General features: G+C 45.8%; 1 protein-coding gene across 1 annotated transcript in view; it reads right to left on the bottom strand.

Annotated features, from left to right (window-relative positions):
• FBXL13 (F-box and leucine rich repeat protein 13) overlaps window positions 1–18,750 on the bottom strand; it is a 400,423-nt gene that overhangs the window by 89,341 nt on the left and 292,332 nt on the right. The window contains exon 13 of the mRNA XM_075345189.1: window positions 9,710–9,808. Within this exon, the coding sequence (XP_075201304.1) occupies window positions 9,710–9,808 (99 nt within the window). The remainder of the gene's footprint in view (window positions 1–9,709; window positions 9,809–18,750) is intronic.

Raw genomic sequence — 18,750 nt, 5'->3', positions numbered from 1 at the left:
GTTTACAGTTTAGAGGGTGCCTTCTTTTCCGCACTGTTATGATCGCAACGTGCGCACATACCCTAATAGCTAACACAGGCTCCCTATACTCATACAGCACAGGTCACTAAGATGTTAACTCTGGCAAACATAAAAGATTTCAAATGAACTTTGCTAGGGCAACAAGTACACTTTTCTCTCAGCTTAGATACAGTACATGAGGCTCATTGTCTTTTTCTGGCAGAAACACAAGAAATGTTTTATATGACTGACCACTATAGAAGGCTTTCATATATTCCACCAAACAATCAAAATTAATACAGGCTATTGAAAATCTGAACATTTGTACTATGCACTTAACCTTCTCCTAGGAAATATGCAAGCCCTGCACAAAATGTACTGCTTTACACAAAGGCGTCTTCCAGAAGACATGCCATAATTCATCTACTTGGCGCTGTGAATAGACTTCATATCATTATTATTTGGATTTTCAGCTTCTAAATTTTCACCAACAATTAAATTGTCTTTCAAAAACTCTTGAAAGTTCCTCGTCAATTGGATAGGTGTATGAATATGGTCTTAATTATCGCTTTGGTCAGAGTATTCCACCAATAACTGTAGACTGTGAGCCCTCGCGGGCAGGGTTCCCTCTCCTCCTATACCAGTCTGTTTTGTACTGTTAATGATTGTTGAACGTATACCCTCTTTCACTTGTAAAGCGCCATGGAATAAATGGCGTTATAATAATACATAATAATAATAATAATGACTATATGCATCTCGTTTAATGAAAAGTTATATGACATCCCCGCATATTTTATGTATTACGTCTATTGTGATGAGCAGTACAAGGGGAGAAGAAAGCTCATGCATAATGGACGCGCAATCCAGAGAATGAAGCGATATGACCGTGGTCCTTGATCATTAACAATACTTATTTAGCAATCCAAAAACACACAATAAATGATTAACATCAATTAAAAAACATGTAACATCAATTCCACGTTTCATATAGATGACAATAACAGGGTATGACTATGTGCAAATATGCAAAGAGATACAAGAAGGTGTAACTATTGTCACATAATAATGCAGTAGAAAGACCTCTATAAATGGATGCAATTGAAATAATACATATAATGCATGTTTGTTAACATATAAATGAGTCACAATATTAGTGAGATCTGTATTGCTGAAAAGGAGTCCTGCTGCCCACAAGGATGTGAGGTTAAAGTGATGGGGAGCTGTCTAATAATCAGAGCCACAACCCTGCAAGATGTTCTAGGGCAGTGATGGCGAACCTATGGCACGCGTGCCACCAGGAGCACGCAGAGCCCATTCTGCTGGCACGCGTGCTGTCGCCTGATCCTGCAGATTTGATCTGCTAGTGCAGTCGCGCCAGCAGATCAAAACTGTGATGGAGCGGAGGAGACATTTCTCCTCGTTCTGACACTCCTCCTCCCCCAGGCTGCAGGTGTGTTGCCTAGGAGACGGAGGAGCGTCAGTGAGCGGCGCCGGCGTAATGACGTCTTCTGGACACGTGGGAACTGGGGACCCAGCGGCGCGCAGCGGGGGGAGCGTGTGCAGGAAGGTGAGTTGTGTGTTGCTTTTTTTTTTTTATAACTCGAGTGCGGCTGTGCCAAGGTGGGGATGGGGGGGGGCGCCAGCGCCAGCATGGGGTGGGGGAACGCACATGCCGGGGTGGGGGTGGGGGAACGCACATGCCAGCGTGGGGTAGGGGGTGGGGGAACGCACATGCCAGCATGGGGTGGGGGAACGCACATGCCGGGGTGGGGGAACGCACATGCCAGCGTGGGGTGGGGGAACGCACATGCCAGCGTGGGGTGGGGGAACGCACATGCCAGCGTGGGGTGGGGGTGGGGGAACGCACATGCCAGCATGGGGTGGGGGAGGGGGAACGCACATGCCAGCATGGGGTGGGGGAGGGGGAATGCACATGCCAGCATGGGATGGGGAAACATGCATGCCAGGATGGGGAAACATGCATGGCAGGATGGGGAAACATGCATGGCAGGATGGGGAAACATACATGGCAGGATGGAGGAAACATGCATGCCAGGATGGAGGAAACATGCATGGCAGGATGGGGAAACATGCATGGCAGGATGGGGAAACATACATACCAGGATGGAGGAAACATGCATGCCAGGATGGGGAAAACATGCATGCCAGGATGGGGAAAACATGCATGCTAGGGACCCCAATATAGAGATATGCCTTGACGAGGCCTTGGGGCTCAGTTACATTGATCAATGCGATTGCTAAATATCTCCTTTTTCCTAATATTCATAGCAGGTATGCAATTCATTATTCACATGTTCAAATTAGCAAGTAGCATTTTTCATTGTATATTCCAATATTTTTCCATATGCTTGAGGCATTATACCATTATCTAAGTTTGATGTGCAGCCTTATTCTTATATATAGTATGTATTTTTGGCTTGCACTCATATATATATATTAGTGCTCACTTCAGTTATCCTATTCAGTTATATGTAGTTTTTTTTCTGAATGTGAACACAGCTCCGCCCCTTTCGGCCATGTTTTTTCCATCTCCTATATAAGAAAGTCCTTAGTTACCCCTCTCCACCCATAGCAGTTTTTAATTGCAATGAGATGACACACAGTTAGGGTCACAGAGCTAGGGACCCCAATATAGAGATATGCCTTGACGAGGCCTTGGGGCTCAGTTACATTGATCAATGCGATTGCTAAATATCTCCTTTTTCCTAATATTCATAGCAGGTATGCAATTCATTATTCACATGTTCAAATTAGCAAGTAGCATTTTTCATTGTATATTCCAATATTTTTCCATATGCTTGAGGCATTATACCATTATCTAAGTTTGATGTGCAGCCTTATTCTTATATATAGTATGTATTTTTGGCTTGCACTCATATATATATATTAGTGCTCACTTCAGTTATCCTATTCAGTTATATGTAGTTTTTTTTCTGAATGTGAACACAGCTCCGCCCCTTTCGGCCATGTTTTTTCCATCTCCTATATAAGAAAGTCCTTAGTTACCCCTCTCCACCCATAGCAGTTTTTAATTGCAATGAGATGACACACAGTTAGGGTCACAGAGCTAGGGACCCCAATATAGAGATATGCCTTGACGAGGCCTTGGGGCTCAGTTACATTGATCAATGCGATTGCTAAATATCTCCTTTTTCCTAATATTCATAGCAGGTATGCAATTCATTATTCACATGTTCAAATTAGCAAGTAGCATTTTTCATTGTATATTCCAATATTTTTCCATATGCTTGAGGCATTATACCATTATCTAAGTTTGATGTGCAGCCTTATTCTTATATATAGTATGTATTTTTGGCTTGCACTCATATATATATATTAGTGCTCACTTCAGTTATCCTATTCAGTTATATGTAGTTTTTTTTCTGAATGTGAACACAGCTCCGCCCCTTTCGGCCATGTTTTTTCCATCTCCTATATAAGAAAGTCCTTAGTTACCCCTCTCCACCCATAGCAGTTTTTAATTGCAATGAGATGACACACAGTTAGGGTCACAGAGCTAGGGACCCCAATATAGAGATATGCCTTGACGAGGCCTTGGGGCTCAGTTACATTGATCAATGCGATTGCTAAATATCTCCTTTTTCCTAATATTCATAGCAGGTATGCAATTCATTATTCACATGTTCAAATTAGCAAGTAGCATTTTTCATTGTATATTCCAATATTTTTCCATATGCTTGAGGCATTATACCATTATCTAAGTTTGATGTGCAGCCTTATTCTTATATATAGTATGTATTTTTGGCTTGCACTCATATATATATATTAGTGCTCACTTCAGTTATCCTATTCAGGATGGGGAAACATGCATGGCAGGATGGGGAAACATACATGGCAGGATGGAGGAAACATGCATGCCAGGATGGAGGAAACATGCATGGCAGGATGGGGAAACATGCATGGCAGGATGGGGAAACATACATACCAGGATGGAGGAAACATGCATGCCAGGATGGGGAAAACATGCATGCCAGGATGGGGAAAACATGCATGCCAGGATGGAGGAAACATGCATGCCAGGATGGGGAAACATGCATGCCAGGATGGAGGAAACATACATGCCAGGATGAAGGACACATACATGCCAGGATGGGGAAACATGCATGGCAGGATGGGGAAACATGCATGGCAGGATGGGGAAAACATGCATGCCAGGATGGAGGAAACATACATGCCAGGATGGAAGAAACATACATGCCAGGATGGAGGAAACATGCATGCCAGGATGGAGGAAACATGCATACCAGGATGTGGAAAGCATACATGCCAGGATGGAGGAAACATATGCCAGGATGGGGGAAACATGCATGCCAGGATGGAGGAAACATGCATGCCAGGATGGAGGAAACATGCATGCCAGGATGGAGGAAACATGCATGCCAGGATGGGGAAAGCATACATGTCAGGATGGGGGAAACATGCATGCCAGGATGGGGGAAACATGCATGGCAGGATGGGGGAAACATGCATGCCAGGATGGGGAAAACATGCCACGATAGGGTACATTTACCAGGAAGGGGTACATGCTAGGAAGGGGGACATTTACCTGGATGGGGGTAAATTAACCAGGATTGGGTACATTTGCCAGCATGGGAGAACATGCCAGAATGGGGTACATTTACCAGGATGGAGGACATTTACCAGGATGAGGTATATTTACCAGGATGGGGCCATGATGTGGACAAATATACCAGAATGTAGGAAATATATATCAGGATGGGGGATATGTTTACCAAGAAGTGGCCCAGGAAGGGGGACATAACTACACAATAAAAGGGGAGGAGAGCAACTCGTACATCTTTATGGGATTTCAAGATGTTCAGACTTTGAAATGTAGATGTGGATTACATTCCAGGCTAAAATCTCTGTCTAATATGCTGCAATTTTTTCCAGCAAGATCAATCCAACTGCTGAGTCTGGAAAGGGCAGGGGCTCAGCTTCAATGTGTGGTAAGCACGAAGGAGCGTGATGCCCCCTACTGAAGAGAAGACTGCAAAGGTAAGGTTACAATCAATTATTTACATAATAGGATTGGTTGGCACTTCGGAAACAAAATTGGGTTTAGGGCTACAGTTTGGGCACTCTGCCTGTAAAAGGTTCGCCATGACTGTTCTAGGGTCAGTGAATCAGCTAAACATACACTGCAAAATGCCCCAATGCAAAAACATCGTGAACCCAATATGTGAAAAAGTGACTGCAGCACTAGTTAATCACAGACAATATAAAGCAGGCAAAACAAATGTAAATGGCTCAACAATCCAGCACCCTCATAAAGGCAACAATGCATTCAACCTGTAGGCAGGACAAGGAGCTCATAGTAATACCCATGGGGGAAACGTGGGATAGCCCCACGCGTATCGCTGAGGACAGCTTCGTCAGGGGAAAGTGTATTGTGATGAGCAGATCACCTTTACATTTGAGATTTTGAAAATTATCCGGAATCCGTACAGACCTGCGTTCTTTTGCCAGATGCTTTCTCTTCTGCTTCTATTATTGCTCATAGGCATTTATAATACAACTAGAAGGTGGCCCGATTCTACGCATCGGGTATTCTAGAATTTACGTATTGTGTAGTTCATGTATGATTTTTGTTATATATATATATAGAGAGAGAGATGTTGTCTGTAGTTACCAAGTGTTTGTGTAGGCGCTGTACATGTTCTGGGTGTTGTCTGGGTGTGACGGGGGGTGAGAGCGGTGTTGTATGTGTGTTGCGTTGTTTGTGGAGCGCTGTGTGTCTGTAGCGTTGTGTGTGTGTTGCGCGGTTTGTGTGTGTGTGGTGTGTTTTGGGGGGAGGTATGTTTTGTGCAATGTGTGTGTTGTGCGGTATGTGCGTATATTTGTGTGTGCCGCGGTGTTTGTGTGTTGGGTGTTGTGTGTGTGCAGCGTTGTCTGTGTGTGTGGGTGTCTGTGTAGGGCAGTTGTTTGTGGTTCCCAGTGTGTGTGTGTGTGTGTGGTGTGTTGTGCAGTGCGCGCGCGTGTGTGTGTGTGTGTGTGCATCAGCCTCTCTTCTCTCAGCCTACCTCTCCCAGCCTCCCTCCTCCCAGCCTCCCTCAGCATCAGCCTCCCTCTCCCAGCCTCCCCAGCATCAGCCTCCGCCAGCATCAGCCTCTCTCCTTCCAGCCTCCTCCAGCATCAGCCTCCCTCTCCCAGCCTTCCCCAGGATCAGCCTCTCTCCTCCCAGCCTCCGTCCTCCCAGCCTTCCCCAGCATCAGCTTTCCCCTCCCAGCCTCCCTCAGCATCAGCCTTCCCCAGCATCAGCCTCTCTCCTCCCAGCCTCAGCCTCTCTCCTTCCAGCCTCCCCCAGCATCAGCCTCTCTCCTTCCAGCTTCCCCCAGCATCAGCCTCCCCTTCCCAGCCTTCCCCAGGATCAGCCTCTCTCCTCCCAGCCTCCTTCTTCCCAGCCTCCCTCTCCCAGCCTCCCTCAGCATCAGCCTTCCGCTCCCAGTCTCCCCCAGCATCAGCCTCCACCAGCATCAGCCTCTCTCCTTCCAGCCTCCCCCAGCATCAGCCTCTCTCCTTCCAGCCTCCCTCAGCATCAGCCTCCCGTTCCCAGCCTTCCCCAGGATCAGCCTCTCTCCTCCCAGCCTCCTTCCTCCCAGCCTCCCTCAGCATCAGCCTTCCCCTCCCAGTCTCCCCCAGCATCAGCCTCCCCAAGCATCAGCCTCCACCAGCATTAGCCTCTCTCCTTCCAGCCTCCCCCAGCATCAGCCTCCCCAAGTATCAGCCTCCACCAGCATCAGCCTCCCTCGTCCCAGCCTCCCCCTCCCAGCCTCCCCCAGCATCAGCCTCTCTCCTCCCAGCCTTCCCCATGATCAGCCTCTCTGCTCCCAGCCTCCTCCAGCACGCCGTGCTCCTCTGCCAACACTCACACACCCGATCGCATCCACTCACACACACCCGATCGCATCCACTCACACACACCCGATCGCATCCACTCACACACACCCGATCGCATCCACTCACACACACCCGATCGCATCCACTCACACACACCCGATCGCATCCACTCACACACACCCGATCGCATCCACTCACACACACAGACACTGACGATATCGCACATACGCGCTTATACTCACAACATCCGGGGATATCACATGCTTCTGGCCATGTGATCCTCCGGCAGGTCCTGGAAGATCACAACAGCACAGTATCGCCGCCGAGTAGCAAGCGATATCCCAGGATGTTGTGAGTATTTGGATGCGATGTGATGTGTGAGGTGTGTGTGAGTGTGATCTGATGTGTATGTGTGTGTGTGTGTGTGCTGTTATGTGTGTGCTGTTATGTGTGTGTATGTTCCGCAGCTGCAGGACCTTGATGTGTGGATGCGATGTGATGTGTGTGTGAGGTGTGTGTGAGAGTGAGTGTGAGCCGGTGTACACTGGTAACTATGATACACACCGGGTAACTAAGGGACCTTAGTTACCCGATGTGTATAATGGTTACCAGCTTTCACGGGCTCCGTCAAGATCCCAGCATCGCAAGGTTATGTCTGGCGCTGCCGGGATCCTGACGGAGCCGGTGTAGAAGCAAGAGATATCCCAGCATGTTGTGATGTGTGAGGTGTGTGTGAGAGTGAGTGTGATCTGATGTGTGTGTGTACTCACCTGGGAATCGGGGCTCCGTGTCAGTTGGGCCAGAGCGAGCGTGGATTGCGTGAGGGGGGCGGGGCCTGCAGAGAGCCGGGGCGAGAGGCCAATCCGTGGGGGGGGCGGGGCCATGGCGAGCCCAGCGGCCAATCAGCTTTGTGTCACCGTAAGGACACAATTTCGGAGCATGACACAGACAGATAGACAGACAGACAGACAGACAGACAGACAGAATAAGGCAATTATATATATAGATTGTGTGAAATTCGTTTTTTTTCTACTCTGCCGCTTTGATCGAATTCCCAATATGAATAAACACATTGATGACTCACTGTAGAAATGCAATTTATTACACGTGGCATTTTTAATTTTTTTTTTTTGAAGACTGCTTATGTTCACTTCTGATGTATTAAATTTTTACGTGTTAAATGTTAGATAGTGTTTTCAGTGCCATAATTGTATCAGATCTGTCTTTGCTTTGTAGATCCCAAATGCTTAAATGGCTACAAATGTCTTCAAAAGAACATGAATTCGTCCAACATAAATCCATACACTATAAACATTCTGAAACATTAATATACAAAGTGGAACATATTTTATCCAGATGCACCCAGTCGGTCAATGAGGTTACCAGATCAAGTGACTCCAGAACCATATCTTGTCCCAACACAAAGAGCTGGGATACAAACTGAATGTGAAAAATGGAAAACAGGGATGTGATTGACTTAAGATGAGCTCACACATCATGGATTTGTCTATGGAAGATTTTTCCCAGAAAATCCACGTCAGATTGGCACTTTATTTCCGTCTAGGATGTAAAAGTTGATGGGGCTACTCAGTGGCTTCTTGGTGTGGAATTTGAATTCTTCTCGTGGTTAGTTAGAAAAAGCTCATTCATATTGTGAGATTCTGCTCAAATCACGCACTGTATAATGGGGATTTTACTCTCTTTGCGGCGATGTGAGGTAGACTCAGGAACACAGTCTCTTTAACAATTCAGCAGGTTTATTTCAACAGGCACATCAACCACTCTTGCAAGATAAAAATGAGCCTCTTACGGCTTAAAGGAACATACACAAGGTGTTACGGTTCATTTAGCTGGGGTATGACCCACATAGATTTGGATACAGTCCTTCACAGAATTGTCTCACTGACCCCGGCCAGTATTCACACACAGCTTCCAATTCTGTTACCTTCTCCACAGGTTTCTTTCCAGGACATTGCAGCCCTCCATACACTGAGTCCTGTCAGTCTCTACACAGGACCTCTCCCAGAGGTTCCTTCCTACAGCCCAGCACTATCCCTGCTGGCTGCAGCCTCTCCATGTGTCAAACAACAGACTCCATTAAATCTCTCATGTGACCTGTCAGACACATGTCAAACACACCCTTAAGGCCACCTTACACACAGAGATAAATCTTTGGCAGATCTGTGATTGCAGTGAAATCATGGACATATTGTTCCATTTGCACACAGCCACAAACCTGGCACTGATTGTCCACAATTTCACTGCAACCACAGATCTACCACAGATCTACCACAGATCTACCACAGATCTACCACAGATCTACCACAGATCTACCACAGATCTACCACAGATCTGCCACAGATCTGCCACAGATCTGCCACAGATCTGCCACAGATCTGCCACAGATCTGCCACAGATCTGCCACAGATCTGCCACAGATCTGCCACAGATCTGCCACAGATCTGCCACAGATCTGCCACAGATCTGCCACAGATCTGCCACAGATTTATCTCTGTGTGTAAAGTGGCCTTTAGGTCAGGTATATAGATGGCCAGACCCACCCATCTCTCCAGTCACCTGTGATCCTGACCCTTTGAATACTACAGCAAACATCTGTGGCACTAAAGTACCAGCACTCCTCAGGATCACACCACTTGTGGTACATACCGGCCATTAATAACGTAGCCAGTCGCCTTCTCACAATATACATAAGAGGCAAGAAATTAGCAAATCTGATAAGAAATTTAGGATGGAATCCAAGGCAAAAATCTACATCAAATCCTACGCACGTGAACAGGTCCTAACTCCAATGACCTTTACTTACTGTGATACAGTTGTCTGTAAGGGTGAACATGTCATTTATTTTTAGGTGTTGAAGTGACCCACATCCATCAGCTATGTATCTGAAACCATCAACCGATATCTGAAGGGATAAAGACATTAATATTAAATATTTCTGAGTCTGCGCATAAACACATGATATCCAGAGAACAAAAATAGATTTAAACAACAAACATTGCACCTAATTCTTTTATTACTTTACACTAAAACCACTGAAAGTAGATCAAGGCTGTGCACCTAATATGTTCTTCTACCGTGTTTCCCCGAAAGTAAGACAGTGTCTTACATTCTTTTTACCCCCAAAAGTGCCATTATGTCTTACTTTCGGGGTATGTCTTATATTGGAAAAAAATCCCACAGCAATCGCAGCAAGTCTCCATGCAATGTACCGTATGGGGACTTGCCGCGATTGCGCCCTAAGTGTACCGCAAGTTAAGGAAACTTAACCACCAGCGGCTGCACATGAGGGCACTGGAGGCTGCGTGATTTTGTATGTTGTCCATGGTCCTGATGGACCACGGACAACATTACTGCAACATTTCAACATTTCTCGGTAGCCGAGCGTTCAGCTGAGCGCCAGACCACCGGCATGTGTCAGCTCTCAGCTGAGCGCTCAGCTGCCGGCATATCAGGGCGTTCAGCTGAGCGCCGCCGGCAAGTCAGGGCGCTCAGCTGAGAGCTGTCACATGCCGGCGGCATGTCAGGGCGCTCAGCTGAGAGCTGTCACATGCCGGCAGCATGTCAGGGCGCTCAGCTGAGCGCTCGGCCGCCGGCATGTTAGGGCGCTTAGCTGAGCGCTTTGCCGCCGGCAAGTCAGGGCGCTCAGCTGAGAGCTGTCACATGCCGGCGGCATGTCAGGGCGCTCAGCTGAGAGCTGTCACATGCCGGCGGCATGTCAGGGCGCTCAGCTGAGCGTTCGGCCGTCGGCATGTTAGGGCGCTCACCTGAGCGCTTTGCCTCCGGCAAGTCAGGGCGCTCAGCTGAGAGCTGTCTCATGCCGGCGGCATGTCAGGGCGCTCAGCTGAGAGCTTTGCGCCACCATGTCAGGGCTCTCAGCTGAGCGCTTTGCCGCCGGCATGTCAGGGCGCTCAGCTGAGTGCTCGGCCGCTGTAACTGTACTGTAAAGAAGAAAAAAAATAAATAAATAAATTTTTACTACGTCTTACTTTCGGGGTACGTCTTACATTAGTCGACCCCCCCAAAACCCCACTACGTCTTACTATCGGGGGTGTCTTACTATCGGGGAAACACGGTATGTATAAACAAAATGGCACACTATTGTAAGAATATTATTCATACTCCAACTCTTAAGGCTGCTTTACATGCAGCTCGTGAAAGCACCCGCCCCCGTCGTTTGTGTGTCACGGGCAAATGGCTGCCCGTGGTGCACAACGTCGCTAGTACCCGTCACACGTACTTACCTGCCTAACGACGTCGCTGTGGCTGGTAAACTGCCTCTTTCTAAGGGGGCGGTTTGTGCGGCGTCACAGCGACGTCACAAGGCAGCCGTCCAATAGATGCGGAGGGGTGGAGAACAGCCCCAGGAAAGTCATGCTCACCTTGTTGACGGAGGACACAGGTACAGTGTTGTTCGTTATTCCTGGGGTGTCACACATAGCGATGTGTGCTGCCTCAGGAACGAGGAACAACCTGTGTCCAGCACCATCAACGATATTTGGGATTTGAACGACGTATCAACGATCAGCGATTAGGTGAGTATTTTTGATCGTTAGCGGTCGTTCGTACGTTTCACACGCAACGACGTCGCTAACAAGGCCGGATGTGCGTCCCGAATTCCGTGACCTCCAACGACATCTCGTTAGCGATGTTGTTGCGTGTAAAGCCCCCTTTAGACTGTAACAAACGATGGAACGTCATATGCTGGAACCCTGGTAATCACTGCAAAAATGGAGAAAGTCCCGCTCTGGACATGGCTGCGTTGTCAACACATTACAGAGAGCAAGGCTGTAATAGGAATGTGTGAAAATGGTGACTTTCCATCTGGCAAAAATGTTAGGTTAATAAGAATGTATTTTAGGAAAAATGCATTATTTATCACTAATCATATATACAAGGGTGAGTGATCATATGTAATTGCAGTGTGCTGATGCATAGTGATTGCATTTTTTATTTCTTTTTTTTACGAACAGTACTTATTGTCATGATATGTGGTTCAGGCTCTTTTGAAAGCTTAAAAAGGTAATTATTAAAGCTATAAAATGTAATCAACATTTTGATCATTTGGGGGGGAGGGGTGGTGGTACACCTTGACATTTTTCTAATAAGATCATATAAATAGAACATACATTACGAATTATGAAATTAATGCCAACAATAAAGCTACTATAAAGGGGTTATCCTACTAAATAAATTAATAACTTTTCCATGGGATAAGTAATTAATGTGTGATCAAGAGAAAGTACACATAAATCCTAAGAGTGGAGGCCCCGACGTTCCCTATGTGATTGGATGGATCCCGACATTCCCCATGTGATTAGATGGATCCCGACATTCCCCATGTGATTGGATGGATCCCAACATTTCTAATGTGATTGGATGGATCCCGATGTTCCCCATGTGATTGGATGGATCCCGAAATTCCCCATGTGATTGGAGGGATAGTGCACATGTGCATCCCCCACTACATTCAATTCTGTGTATCTATAGGACCATAGTATGCATGCATGACCACCACTCTCAGATAGTAAATGGAGTGAGATACACACATGCAGACCACTTCACCATTCACGTAAGGGACTTTAGGACTCTAATCAGTGGGGGTTTCAACGATCAGAACCCAAGTGGATGGGTATAAAATTGATTTAGTGGGAAAAGCCCTTTAAGCAAATGAAGAAACAGTGCTGAAAACTCAAAAGCAAGGCAGTAATTACAACAGAATACGCCTTACTACAACTTTCTCTGCTATTAGAACTGGTGAGATTGGAGTATTTCAATATTCAACAATGTACAAGCGTTCAGCCAGATGCAGGCTTAATTTGTTACAACGTAATGCAGAACAGATCCATTCTGCCTAGTAAACCACAGAAAAGTGTAGTAATAAAATTAACTTGGCAGCATGTATTCTTTGTACTAGAAGAAAGCCCTCAGTTTCATTAAAGTATCTAGATAAACGTTAGTTAAATAAACTGACCATAGTCTCATGCACATGACTGTATTCGGGATCCTGGTGATTCTGTACTGTACACTGTACTACTTATGCTCATAAGCATGAGATCTAATAATGTGCTACAATATGAATGTTTCAATGACATAAATACTATAATGGAGGAGAATTAACAAACAATATCCTACTAAAATTCTCTGAAATATCAAATAGAAGGCAAAGTGGAGATGCTCCTGCAGTCATCTCATACATTCTTATATGCTTTAGAATTTTTATCAGGACCAATCACATCGTATATAACATTGCCAATGACAACAGTGACTTTCTTGCTGCTAAGTGCAATGGCCTCCTTGTATAATAAACTTGCTGGAAAATAATTGAAAAAAATGACAAGGCCATTTAAAGGTCATTACTGAAAAATTGTACAGCTACATTTGATCCAATTGCCAATTAGCTCAACATGGTCTGTACATGCAATTTCCATTTATGCTCATTACATAATAACATGAGAATGCCAGCAATAAAGGAGCCCACAGCTGGAATTTCCAGCGAAAATATAACTAAAAGTTCTTATGCAATTAGTGCATAAGACTAAATAACTATGCAGTTAGTTGGCAAAAAGCTACCAATGCATGATCAGTATAGCTTTCTTTTTGAGCCCGCACTATGCTTACATAACAACAAAAAGTTTAGGTTGCAAAGACATCAAATATTAGGAGAAAACACTGCAACAAGACGTTTTTTGCTTTTGCCAGCAATGTGCTGTTCACTGATAGCAAAGTACATGGAGAAATATAGGCAGAGATAGGGCGCCTGTACTGTAGATGTCCAGTTTTGCTTCAGTGACTGTTCATAAAGAAAAAGAAAAAAAGAAAAAATGTCCAAATTTGTCTGAGAGTTAAAAACGTGGATCACTGAATCAAAACGTCAAAGGGTTAAAATGTCTTGTCCTGGAGAGCACCAAAATGGTGTAGGGAGACTTATAGATCATTCACTGATCTTCGCCAACTTGGCGCTCTTAACAAGGAGAAACTTTACCCTAAATGATGCAAGACCATCTAAGAAAAAATATTTTAAACTAAAACATGAATAGGGTTTAGTGGACTTGAAAAAGTTTAGTTTGGAACCCGGACTTGACCTGAACCCCAATGGAAGTCACTAATTGGGCAGTTCGGGTCTCCACCCACATGTAGCCAGCCATAAACAGATCACTTCCAGGGGAGGGTGGTTGGAGGTTTTTTTTTGTGCACACTACATCTGATCATGCTGTTGCTACCCCTCCAGAATGAGCTATTCAAACACTGTAAGCTACTAGCACTGGGCTCAGCACCGAGCGTTCCCGAGCACAGCGATGTTCACGCGAGTGGTGTTCATACGTAGCACACCCAATCTCCGAACTCAAACTCTGCTTTTTTTTTGTAAAGTCTGTGTTCGGTACGAACAACGAACACTGAACCTCGGGGTTCTCTCAAGTCTAAACATGATTAAAAAAGTTGAAATAATATTAATAGAAATCACATGTGCAGGAACAGAAAGAGGACGTTCCTGGTATACATTAATTATAATTACATATAATTATATAAGCCTCATAAAAAAACAATAAATACAAGCCAGCCAGTAATATAGAGTATAGCATCTATTGTTGGTTTGATTAAATGCATTAAAGAAATGTGTGCAGAGAGATTAATTGCTCAAAAAACTGAATATCCAACAAGCCTACAACCTATAATAGCTCTCAGTCCAGTAGACCACTGATTAACCAGCTCTGTCCTCACCTATTGTACCATCGCCCATTCCCTGTAGACTGTGAGCCCTCGCGGGCAGGGTCCTCTCTCCTCCTATACCAGACTGTTTTGTACTGTTAATGATTGTTGTACGTATACCCTCTTTCACTTGTAAAGCGCCATGGAATAAATGGCGCTATAATAATAAATAATAATAATATAAATCTGTGGCTATAGAAAGCCTACTAGAGGTATATCGTTTTTAAGAGTACAACAAAAATATAATATCCCTTTAAAATAACATAGCGAAACACGCTTTGGCTATGTGTCCACGGGGACAGTGTCCTGCGGTTATATCCGCAGGACATTCCGCAGGTGCTCACAGAAAACTGCAGCAAAACTTCTGTCTGTTTCCATGCTGCGGATGTATTTCAGAATGTCCTGTGGATATGGTGCGGGCATTCTGCATTGAGGATACAGTACCATGGCTTCGGCACTGCATCCTCAATGCAGAACAAGTGCTGCAGCGATCGGGGCGTTCATATTACTTACCTCCATCATGCAGCACCTCGCTTTCCGGCGGCCAGGTCACTCTGTCAGTGTCTGGTGCACTGTGCTGGAGAAGGTGGGCGGGCCTGCACTAGCTCCGGCTGCCACATGACCGGAGCTCGTGCAGGCCCCGCCCACCTCTTCCTTCCTGTACCTGGATCGACCGCGCTCCTGTGCACCGGACGGAGAAAGTGACATCGTTGTATTCTATCAAGGCAGGTAAGTATATGGGACCCTGCGGAGAAGTCCGCAGGAATAATTCCCATGCTGCTGATTTTTCCGCAGGGAAATCCACATTATTTCTGCTGCAGAAAAAAACGCAGCGTGGGTACAGCAGTTCCCAAATGCCATAGAAATGGCTGGGGAGTAGCTGTGCTGCAGATTGTTGAAAAATCTGCGGAATTTACGCGAAAAATCTGCGGCAAATTCCGCGCATTTTCCGCAGCGTGGGCACATAGCCTTTGGGTTTCATTAAACCATTCATAGCTGTTATGACATGTAATTATACTTAAACCTATGTGACCTAAAGCAATGTTTAAAGGGAACCAGATTTGGCAACTATAAGCTGCAGCCACCACCAAGGGGCTCTTATATACAGCATTCTAACATGCTGTATATAAGAGCTCAGGCAGCTGTGTAGAACGTAAAAATCACTTTATAATACGCACCTAACAGGCGGTGCCATGCAGATCAGTCGGATGGGTGTCTCCGTTCTTCGGGTCCGGCGCCTCCTCTTTTGGCCATCTTTGTCCTCCTTCTTCTGGGTGCATGATGCATCTGATGTCATCCATAATAGCTGGCATTGAGGTTCCGCGCATGCGCACTACAATACTGTGATCTGCCCTGCTGAGGGCAGATCAAAGTGTGTTTGCGCAGGACCTCAGTGCCGGCTAGTGTGGATGATGTAGGACGCCTCAGGCACCCAAGCTTCAGAAGAAGGAGGACAAAGATGGCCAAAAGAGGAGGCGCCAGACCCGAAGAATGGAGACACCCATCCGACCGGTCTGCACTGCACCACCCCCTTATTATTATAAAGTGATTTTACGTTCTACACAGCGGCCTGAGCTCTTATATACAGCATGTTAAAATTATATATATATATATATATATATATATATGTATGTTTATGCTCCCAGCATCTCCCAGGACTGTGTGTGCTCCCAGGACTGTGTGTGCCCCCTGGCTGTCTGTGCCTCCCAAGTAATGTGTATACCCCCTCAATGATGTATATACCCCAGCAATGTCTGTGCCCCCAGTGATGTACATATCCCCAGTGATGTATGTACCCCCCAGTGATGTCTATTCCACACAGCCATATCTATGCCTCGCAGCTTCTCCATGATGTACAGTACAGACCAAAAGTTTGGACACCTTCTCATTCGAAGAGTTTTCTTTATTTTCATGACTCTGAAAATTGTAGATTCACATTTCAGGCATCAAAACTATGAATTAACACATGTAGAATGAAATACTTAACAAAAAAATGTGAAACAACTTAAAATATGTCTTATATTCTAGATTCTTCAAAGTAGCCACCTTTTGCTTTGATTACTGCTTTGCACACACTTAGCATTATCTTGATGAGCTTTAAGAGGTAGTCACCAGAAATGGTCTTCCAACAGTCTTGAAGGAGTTCCCAGAGATGCTTAGCACTTATTGGACCTTTTGCCTTTACTCTGCGGTCCAGCTTGTGAGAAGCAACAAGATCAATATCGCCTAATATCACAGCCGTGAGACGAAACCCCCAGCCACCACAGTGAGTTGTTTGACCAAACATAGTAGGGTAATTTTTAAGTTGATCATTTTGTGCGGCCAAATGGCCTCCGGCAGCAAAAGGGTTCCCCACCTCCTGCTCTAGAATTAATACTAGAGATAAGCGAACCGGCCGCGGTTCGGCTTGAGTTCGGTTCGCCGAACGGAGGTCTCGTTCGAGTTCGGCGAACGTTCAACGAACCACTCGAACCGCATAGGAAACAATGGCAGGCAATCACAAACACATAAAAACACCTAGAAAACACCCTCAAAGGTGTCCAAAAGGTGACAAACAACTCACAACACAACACAAACACATGGGAAAGTGACAAGGACATATACTCATGCGAAAACAAAAGAGCAGGACAAGGAAAAAGAGGAGGAGACACAGATATATGAGTATATGCAAGGAAACATCGATGCCATTACTGTGCAACTTGAGCCCTGCTCATTTTAGGCTTCCAATCTGGATAAATTGCCTGAGCTTGCCATGTACGCTTTGGGGATCTTGTCGTGTCCTGCAGCCAGCGTTCTCTTGGAACCTGTCTTCAGTGCTGCTGGGGGTCTGCTGGCAGATAAGCACACGTGTCTGTCCACTGAAAATGTGGACATGGCTCTCAGAGGACTTTTCTTCCCCTGGGTCAGCCAGGGGAGGCGAAAGGCACGCGTATTTTTGAGAGTGCTTCATGCAAAGCATCTGTTTCATTTTGAAAAGGGGAATCAACTGATGCCAGTCAAGTGGGGTGTGTGTGGCCCAATTAGTGGCAACGAGGGAGACTGGTTGGAGTCCCCTCGCTGTGTTTCTAAAAGAACCAAGATGAACAAGTTATGGCTCTCAGAGGACTTTTCTTCCCCTGGGTCAGCCAGGGGAGGCGAAAGGCACGCGTATTTTTGAGAGTGCTTCATGCAAAGCATCTGTTTCATTTTGAAAAGGGGCATCAACTGATGCCAGTCAAGTGGGGTGTGTGTGGCCCAATTAGTGGCAACGAGGGAGACTGTGGTTGGAGTCCCCTCGCTGTGTTTTTCATGCTTTTCGAAGGGCATGACATGCCTAAGAGGTTGAGTTTCAGCATCTGCAACTTGTTGGCTACAGAAAGGCTGCCTTTACACCCTTTTGAGACCGAGGATTTTTGAGACCTTATGCCCATTGCAGTGCCCCAAGAGCCGATGGCCATTTGCCACTCCTTCTCCAAGAAAGGCGTGCCCGCGCTACCACAGCAGGTCGCACACAACATCACCAATTCCTTGAGAAACTCTGTGTGTGACAGGGTGCATTTCACCACAGATACTTGGACCAGTAAGCATGGACAGGGGAGTTACATGTTGCTGACTGGGCACTGGGCAACTATGGTGAGAGATGGAGAAGGGTCTGCTGTACAAGTCTTTCCGTCCCCACGAGTTGTGTGTTTTAATCCTTCCTCTGTATGTACAAGTTCCTCCACTGCTTCTGCCTCATCAACCTCGTGTTGTTCCTGCACCTCAGCCCAAACCCTGTGTGGTCAGGCCACCCTTCCTTGTATCTATGCCCAAGGAATCCCACACACCTCCTTACTATATAAAAACAAAATAGTGAGCCGGAGTATGAGATGGTATACATGGAACTTGTGAGACCATGTTCACACTGGCCATGAGACAAAGAGAAACCAAGGAAAAAATTGTGAAAACATACCCTGCTGTAACTAAATAAAAGCATAGTGCATATAAACATAGGGTACTTAGTAAACACTGTTTTTGATCAAAAAAAGCATAAAGCTATCCCACCAAACGTCAAGGTGTACCCAGTTGGGATAGTACCTACACTCTCTAATATTAAAACCTTACCATGGGTCTAAGATAGGCCTCAATGTGGCTAAGGGCTGAGAGCGACCGGGTCCC

Source organism: Anomaloglossus baeobatrachus, chromosome 4 (genome assembly GCF_048569485.1).
Source record: "Anomaloglossus baeobatrachus isolate aAnoBae1 chromosome 4, aAnoBae1.hap1, whole genome shotgun sequence".
Taxonomy (NCBI): Eukaryota; Metazoa; Chordata; class Amphibia; order Anura; family Aromobatidae; genus Anomaloglossus; species Anomaloglossus baeobatrachus.
Note: the sequence above shows the minus strand (reverse complement) of the source record. Positions and strands in the feature narration are given on the sequence as shown.